This window comes from Suncus etruscus, chromosome 8, assembly GCF_024139225.1.
Source record: "Suncus etruscus isolate mSunEtr1 chromosome 8, mSunEtr1.pri.cur, whole genome shotgun sequence".
NCBI lineage: Eukaryota > Metazoa > Chordata > Mammalia > Eulipotyphla > Soricidae > Suncus > Suncus etruscus.
This window is the reverse complement of record NC_064855.1, coordinates 3,766,700-3,774,752: the sequence shown is the minus strand read 5'-3', so window position 1 is coordinate 3,774,752 and position 8,053 is coordinate 3,766,700. Positions and strand designations below refer to the sequence as shown.

At 57.3% G+C, this 8,053-nt stretch overlaps 1 protein-coding gene across 1 annotated transcript; it reads right to left on the bottom strand.

The window, feature by feature from the left end:
* Nucleotides 1-4,313: 4,313 nt before the first annotated feature.
* Nucleotides 4,314-5,779, bottom strand: KDM4D (lysine demethylase 4D). The gene has a single exon (XM_049779020.1). It carries the CDS (start codon nucleotides 5,739-5,741, stop codon nucleotides 4,314-4,316), a length of 1,428 nt encoding a protein of 475 aa, XP_049634977.1. The 5' UTR covers nucleotides 5,742-5,779.
* Nucleotides 5,780-8,053: the final 2,274 nt, after the last annotated feature.

Here is an 8,053-nt window from a genome sequence, read left to right as displayed (position 1 = left end):
ATGAAATGCTGGGGACCAAACCCGAGTCCACCCCAGGTCGGCTGCATGCAAGGCAAACACCCTACCTCTGTGCTATAGCTTCAGCCTTGCCTTTATTTCTTAGCTAACTCTTTATACAGGACATACTTTAGAGAAAAAAAAATTGTACTCTAGGAATGTGTCACCACTCATAATCCAACCAACTGGCATCTCGAAATCACACAGCTTCAACAGACCAGTTTACAAACTCAAGGCAGCCATGAATGCGGGCAAAGCTTTGCTAGAGGACAGATAAGAGTGGACAGTGCGGGCTCTGCTCAGATCAGGGCCACACAACCGACCTGCAGCAGTCCTTCTGGCCAGCTCAGGGGGAGGGCAGTTCTGGTGGAGTGGGGATCCCCAACAACGGAGGCCGCAGGGCTGACCTGGAAAAGATGGAGCTGCGTATAAATACGACGTGGCCAACCCTGTTTCTCTGTGCGAGCTGTCCCAGTCAGAGTCCCATGGCTGGGGAGAAGGGATGGAGGCCGCACAGAGACTGAGTGGCGTGCAGAGACAAGACTGGCCGATGGACAGGTGATGCCTCGGATGGGACACGCAGCACTGATGCTTTTAGTGATGCAGGGAAGAACCTCCCAGGGCTTTAAAAGCACCTGCACAGACTTTCCAACAAAGCCTAGATATAAATATATACTTATATTTGGATGAATATGACCTAATTATCTGAATAATAAAATAACATAATATTTTATATATTATTTAATATTATTTTTTCAATCACTTCATGATGAATAATAGGTCTCATGAATATCATTCCATTTAATATATTTAATATCATAATTATATATTATATCAGGGGCCCTCAAACCATTGAAGGGTCTGACTCTAGTAAAAACAAAACTTATGAACAAATTCTTATGCACACTGCATATATCTTATTTTGCGATGAAGAGACAAAACAGATACAAATACAATATGTGGCCAGCGGGCCATAGTTTGAGGACCACTGTATAATCATATATTATATTTTATATATCTAATATTATATATTGTTATATTTTGTTATCATTAGACAAGAATCTAATTTATCCGAATAATTTTATGTCTATCTAAATACTGGCTGTAGAGACATCCAGTATGAGTGACTGGTCAGGCCTTTTCCTAAACACAGTCGATCCCACAGGGTCCCCAGAGCCTGCCAGGAGTGATCCCTTAGCACAGAGCCAGGTGTAAGCCCTGAGTACCTCTGGGTGTGGCCCCCCAAATAGTAGAAAGACTTTTAGTTTTTAAACATTTTTATTGGCTTACAATAGTGTCATCACCCTGGTTTTGTGAAGGCGATTCTTGCACTTCAGTGCCCGAGTTCCCACCACTCCACACTGTGTCCTTGCGTCACCCAGCGTGCCCCCGCCCCCGATTTCTCCCAGCTTCTTGGGAATCTCAGTTCTAACTAGCAAAGAGCAAAGCCAAGGAGCTGTTCCATGTCGTCTGCGCCGTTACTTTCGGTTGCAGACTTTTGGTCTGGAAAGTTGACAATGCACTGAACCTGGAATTTAACTTAATCTGGGGTTGAGTTTGGAAAAGAGCCTGGCCTGCCGATGCTCTGCACCCAGGGATCACATCAGTTGGTGCTGAGAGGCCATAGGAGGTGCCAGGGTTCAAACTGGGGGTCTGTAATGTGCAAGGTCAGCCTTTGCTGCCCTTCATTTATTGTTCAAGGGCATGTTTTTTTGGGGGGGGGGGAGAACACCACTGGGGAGCCCCAGATACTTGATGAGAGTGGTCTGAAGCAGAACTCGAGTCTTCTCATGCTCGGCAGGGCAAGCCACACCACCCTGGCTGTTTCTGAGGCTGCAGAATGCCAACATTTCCTGTTCCTCTGCCGCCACGCCCATGGGGCCTCCAGAGGCCTGGCTACTCCTTGGCCACCACCTGGACCCACTGCAGGGCTGACAGCTCCCAGAGCTGCTTCCAGTTCTTGGGTTGGCCCCATTGTCGACGGGTCATTCCAGCCCCTAGTGCAGAGGCCAGACAAGGGGGCTCTGGTTAGCAGCTAGTGGAGGAGCCCACGCGGGCCTGGGAGCTCCTACCTGGCTCACTGGGGGTTGCGAATGCAAACCTCTTGCCCACTGGAGGGAGGGTGGTGGCTTCTGTTTTCTTTCTGTGCCTAGGGCTGTCTCAGTCCCCACCTCCCCAGCACTCCCAACAGCCACGAATCTCAAATCTCACTGTACTAATTCTCGACAGAACCACACCAGCAGGTACCGCTGCAAACCCCAGCCAAATTTCTGGGTCCTTTCCATTTTCGCCAGCGTCCCTTTTTCTGGGGTGGGTGGGGACCCCTCCCAGATGTGCGCTGGAAACTATAAGGTGCTGGGCTCAGATCTGGGGGAATCAGTCTGGTCAGCCAGCCATTCCCTTCCTCCCTGATCCCTCAGCTGGCCTCACCTTCAAGGGCCATGAAGCTCCCTGGCCCTGAACAGGATCCGCCTTCGAGCCCAGGAAAACAGAAGCCCCAGCTCCCTGTCTACTGTGGAGCTGCTCTGGCCCCTCACCCCAGTCTTTGGGGGCTCCATCTCAGGCAGGCTGTCCCCCTATTTCTGCTCCTGTTCCCATTTTCCAGGAGTGCACTGATGGTGGTCAGGCCATGGGTTCCTGGCCCAGTCTGTGGACCTGGCACTGAAACAGGATTCCCAAGAAGGGATGTCTGCAGGGGCCAGTCCCCAAACTTCCTCTACCCAGCAGCCAGGCCCCAACGATCACCCCAAACTCTAGCCAGCACCACACGATCTCCACATGAAAAACTCTGTATGTCCCACTCCAAATGTTTCCCTCTAACCTCTTTTCAGTTTACTGGGTCTTTTTGGCTTGTCTTGGGGACACACCTCTGGTGGTGCTCAGGAGTTACTCCTGGCTCTTGTCTCAGCAATCGCTCCTGGCAGGCTCGAGGGACCCTCTGGGATGCTTGGATCGAAGCTGGGTCATGCAATGGGTTTGATGGCGTGCAAACGCCCTCCCCACTATACTATTGTTCTGCCCCATAGGTCTTTTTCTCTTTATCCGTTTATTTTGGGGCTAGGATGATGCGGTTGAGAAGGCTCAGCTGAGTTTAGGTTTTACGCGACTCAGTGCTCAGGGAACTGACATTGGCAGGGCTCAGGACACCATATAGGGTGCCGGGGATGCAACTGGGTGAGAAGCAGCGTGTGAGGCCAGTGTGTTGGCCTCTGCCCCGCACTCCCTCATATTTCTTACCAATAACATTGCTTGTAGCAGGGCCAGGGATTGATCCCTGGACTAACTGCGTGCAAGGCGAGCACTTTACCATGAGCCACACCCCTAATCCTGTTTATTCGCGGGGAAGACTGCCCAGACACTGCATTCCAGACAGGTGGGCCCAACTGCTATTTTTTTTTTTTAAAGCAGTTTGTAGACTGGTTGATTGGTTTTGGGCCACACCCGTGGAAGCTGGCCCTGTGCTCAGAAATTGTCCCTTCAAGCTGGGGGACCTGAGGGGACACCGGAATCAAACAGGGTCTCTCCCTCAAGCGTCCCACAGCTGTGCTCTCTCTCTCTGGCCCTCGGACTACTCATTGTTAAGGACGGGCAAGTAAATGGTGCTGGGAGACCTCGCAGGCTCACCCAGCGGTGGGGTGCAGAGGGGGCGCTCAAATCTGTGGATAGACCCGGGGCCTTATCCGTATCTATCACCCTCAAATTTCCAGGAATGACCTCCACTCTCCACAGGTTAATCAGGCGCTTAGACTTCTCGGGTTCCAGTCGGACTCGAGGCTAAAACTTTCTGTAGGAACAGAACCAGAGCGCAGCTGGGGAAAACAGCCGCGGGGTGTGTCTGTGGGATCCCAAACCGCGCGGGGGACCAGGATTGAGCCTCCGGTTCGGTTCTAGAGTCTCAGTGACCTTTAATTAACGTCTCCATCAACAAAGAAGGGTGAGAACATCCAAACAGTACCAATTTACAGAACAGTTATAAATTACCTCCGAGGCCTCCACGTGGGGCCTGGTTTGCAACGAGAAAGCAGGGGAGGGGGGAAATGGGGGTCCTCGAGGGGAGCCCTCCCGGGGCGCCCCAGACAGAGGTCCGTGCAGTCTTTACACCCTGAGCGGGTGCGCAAAGGAGGGGCTGGGGGACGGCGCCGGGCGGACAGATGCACACCGGCGCGCGGCACGTTCCGGGGCCCCCCAGGAGAGAGGCTGGGCTGGGTCGCCCGGAATGAACCGGGGCAGCGTCCCGCGGGTCCGTTCTCTGCCAGAGGGAGGGAGGGGAGACGCCCGCGAGCCCGGTCACGCGCAGGGGACCGGCCCGGAGAGCCTCACTCGGGGGCGGCGGCGGCGGCGGCGGGGCTCGGGGGCGCGGCCTGGGCTTCGGGGAGAGGCGGCGCGGGCGCGGGCGCGGGGCTCGGCGGGGCAGGGCCGGGAGGGTCCGCGCTCGGACAGAAGCGCTTCTTGGCGCGCGCCTGCTGCGCGGCGCCTTCCGGCGAGGCCGGGTCCCGCGGCCGGCGCCCTCTCCGGCCGCGGCCGGGGGTCCTGGGGGCGGGCTCCGGGGAGGTCGCCGCGGGGCGCCCGGGCCCGAGGCGCCGGGGGCCGGAGCCGGGGCGCGCCCGGGAGCGCACGGCGCTCGTGGCGGCCGGGGTCGGGGTCGGCGTCGCCGTCAGAGCCGGGGCCGGGGTCCGGCCGGCCCTCGCGGCGCCCGGCTTGGGCCTGCCGGCGTGGTCGGGCCGCGCGCGGTCCTGGCCGCGCCGCCACAGCTCGTAGCGCTCGGGCTGCAGGATGCGCACGAAGGCGTCCATGGAGAAGGCCACGCGCGCCTCGCCGCAGCTGCACTGCGACGCCACCTTGCCGTAGTCGATCCAGCGCGCCGTGGCGAAGTTGATGGCCTCGGCGCAGTTGAAGCCGTGGTTGAAGCCCGCGTGGTAGCCGTAGGGGAAGGTGACCATGAACTCGCCCGCCTCCTGCGTCACGCGGCCCACCGGGATGCCGTGGTCGCGCAGCACCGAGGGCGACATGAGGGCCACCTTGTGCCGCAGGAAGGCGCCGCAGCCGCGCGCGCTGCCCGGGAAGAGCTCGCGCGCCAGGCGCTCCAGCCGCTGGCCGTGCTCGGGCGGCACGGCGTACCACGTCTTGGGCGCGCCCAGGTGCAGGTAGTTGATGCTGTAGAGGTCCATGTCCTCCGTGTGCCAGGCGAAGGTGGTCTTCCACATGCCGAAGTAGAGGTAGGGCGTGTTGACGCCCTCGATGACCACGCCGCACTCCTGCTCCAGCAGGTCCTGGATGGTGCCCAGGTGGCCCAGGTCCCACTGCGCGCTCGAGCCGTCGAAGAGCGAGCCGCTGATGTCGGCGCCGTACACGGGGCAGCCGTAGAGCCGCGTGTTCCAGTACTTGCGCTCCAGGTCCTGGAAGTCGCGGTGCGGCGGCGGCCGGTGCGGCTCGCTGAGCGCCAGGCGCCGGTACTCGGCCACCGTCATGGCCGCCCTGCGCCGGTGGTACTGCGTGAACACGCCGGCGCAGCCCGACACCACCTGCTGCAGCGGCGCGCGGATCAGGATGTCGTCGATGTCCTCGTACGAGCGCCGGGCGCGCCACTCCCGCGGCGGCACCACCTTGGCCAGGCCGGCGCGGTGCGCGCCCTGCGACTCCATGTACTCGATGTACCTGTCGAAGTCGCGGAACTCCTCGGCGCTGGGCCGGAACACCATGATGCTGCAGCTCGGGTTCTCGCCGCCCTGGGCCTTGGGCTTCATGGCGATCGGCGGCGGCGTTGGCGGTGGGTGGGCGCGGGGGGCACAGCGGGACGGGGAGGCCGGCCCGGGCAGGGCGAGGCGGCCGGCTCCTTTCCTCCTCTGGGGCGCCGGAGCGGCTCCCCGCTGCCTCGTCTCGGGGTCCGGCTGGCAGCAACACCTGCAGAGAGCGGAGGGCAGAGAGCACGGGTGAGCGGAGGTCTCGGGCGAGTGCCTGGCACACGGCACACTGGCACACTCACAGCAGGGGAAACCCAGAAAGGGCCGCCGGGCCAAACCAACAAGCCAGCCATGCCTGAAACTCTGGCCAGGAAAAGGTGCAAAACAGCACCGGCCAGTAATCCTGAGAGCTCTTATGGGCACCAACAGCGACTTTTCAAAACGGGAACGCGATTTTGCTCAAGAGGGAAAAATACTAGAACGACTTAAAAAAAAAATACCACACAACTGAAATGCTTAATTAACTCAATATAAGAACCAGGTGTAGGGCCGGAGCGACTTTACAGTGGTGGGGCATTTGACCCGGGTTTCATCCTTGGCATCCTATACCAAGCCTATTCTGAGCCAGCCACGAGTGAATTCTGAGCAGTCGGGAGAAACCCCTGAGCGCTGCCACGTATGGCCCAAAAACAAAACACAAAACAAATCAAAACAGAGAAGAACCAGGTTTACAGTGGGGAGGGCACCCAGGTTTGATCCTGAGCCCACCAAAAGCAACTCTGGAGCGCAGAGCCAGGAGTGACACTGGGTTTGAACCCCTCACCCCATCTGATCCCCTGAGGTCCAGCACAAGGAATGCTTCCTGAGTGCAGAGCCAGAAGTAGGCCCTGAGCACAGCTGAGTGTGGCCCTCAAGCAAACAAACAAAAGAAAACCTAATGGCATAATTCAGACTATCAACAAGGAATGTGAAAATAATGTCTGGGACTGGAGAAACAGCATGGAAGGCGTTTGCCTTGCATACAGAAAGACGGTGGTTCGAATCCTGGCATCCCATATGGTCTCCCGAGCCTGCCAGGAGCGATTTCTGAGCACAGAGCCAGGAGTAACACCCGAGCACCAACGGGTGTGACCCAAAACCCAAAAATAAATAAAAGAAAGAAAAAAAGAAAAATGGAGGGGCAAGAGCAAAATAGGACGGAGGACGATGTTTGCCTTGCAAACAGCATGCAGCAGTCCTGGGGTCAATCCCCAGTACCCTGTATGATAGATCCCCTGAGCACTGCCAGGAGTGATCCCTGGGCATGGCTGGATGTGACCAACCCCCTAAAAAAGACCTCTTGTTTCCATCCCCCAACTTCTCTCTACGCCCCCACCTAGGCATGCTCCCCTGTCCAGGCAGTGGCACTTCGGCCTGCGGTCCCCTTGCTACTTACTTCCTCAAAGGCGCCTGATGCTTCCCACAAGATGCTGTCCACTTCACTGGAGAGAACACTTGCAAAGGAAACACAGTGAGGAAGGGTCAGACACTTAAATACTCATAGCCCCTCCCAGCCAGCACCCACCCTAGCTCCAGCACCCACCCTAACTCGCCCCTCCCTAATCCAGGGCTGTGCCCCACCCACAGGACTGGACAGGACAGGAGGCTCGGCTCTCCAGCCCAGCACATCTGCAGGTTGGGCCCTCTCGAAGCTTCACCTGCCACTCTGAGGCACATCCCAGGGTCCAGATAGACCTTTTGCCTGCATTCCAAGTGTTTTTTTTTTTTTTTTCCTGTTTTGGAGTCACAACCATGGTGCTCAGAATTTACTCCTGGCTCTGTGGGATGCCATAGCCGGGACTGAACCTGGCTTGGATGCCATGTGTAGTAAAATGCCTTCCCTGTTGTGCTATCACTCTGGCCCCAATTTTTTTGTTTGTTTTTTGGGTCATACCCAATGGTGCTCAGGGATTACTCCTGGCTCTGTGCTCAGAAATTGCTCCCGACAGGTGCAGGAACCATATGGGATGCCAGGAATTGAATCCAGGTCTGTCCTGGGTCAGCCACATCCACACAAAAGCCCTACCAGTGTGCTCTCTCTGATCCCCTTGTTTAACTTTTTAAATTTTTGGATCACCGGAGGTGTTCAGAGGTCACACCTGGCGCCGCACTCAGGAACCACTCCTAACAGTACTTGGAGGATCATCTGGGGTGCTGAGGATCAAATGTGGGTTGGGTGTCTGCACATCAAGTGCCCTAGGGCCCCGCTGTGCTGTGGCTCTGACCTCAAGGATCTGAGTTAATTGATTGGGCACATGGGGGAGCTTAGAGGGCCCACGGCTCACTGCTAGCTTGGATTAGGTCCATGTGAGGCCTGAGGATACTGGTGGGAAGGC